This window comes from Fulmarus glacialis, unplaced genomic scaffold (genome assembly GCF_000690835.1).
Source record: "Fulmarus glacialis isolate BGI_N327 unplaced genomic scaffold, ASM69083v1 scaffold24822, whole genome shotgun sequence".
Lineage (NCBI taxonomy): Eukaryota > Metazoa > Chordata > Aves > Procellariiformes > Procellariidae > Fulmarus > Fulmarus glacialis.
The window spans coordinates 496-814 of NW_009200084.1; the positions used below are offsets into that span (position 1 = coordinate 496).

The following is a 319-nucleotide window of genomic DNA, read 5'->3' on the forward strand; positions in this document are numbered from 1 at the left end:
GTCCGCTCTTCACCGCCGTCACGTAGTGGTCGATGGGGCCCTTGCCGCCCCCCATGCGGTGTCCCAAGCTTTTCCGTGTCACCGGTTTGTAAGGGGCCGGCACGCGCCAGATGGCGAACATGGTCTTGGGGTCCATGGCGCGGCCGATGGTCAGGCGGATCATCTCGAAGTGGCCCCAGTGGAGGTACCCACCCCCCAAGGCCTGGGGGGGAAGGACGGGGTTACCCCAGGGACCGGGCGCTGGTGGGACGAGGGGGACAGAGGTTCCTCTGTCCTGCCCTGCGCTGGCAGCCGTCCCCCCCACCCTTCACTTGCGCTT

At 68.0% G+C, this 319-nt stretch overlaps 1 protein-coding gene across 1 annotated transcript in view; it reads right to left on the bottom strand.

The window, feature by feature from the left end:
• MRPL16 (mitochondrial ribosomal protein L16) overlaps nt 1-202 on the bottom strand; it is a gene marked incomplete at its 5' end in the record, with an annotated part of 485 nt that extends 283 nt beyond the window's left edge. The window contains one exon of the mRNA XM_009573483.1: nt 5-202. Coding sequence (XP_009571778.1) covers nt 5-202 — 198 coding nt within the window. The remainder of the gene's footprint in view (nt 1-4) is intronic.
• Between the last annotated feature and the right edge of the window lie 117 nt (nt 203-319).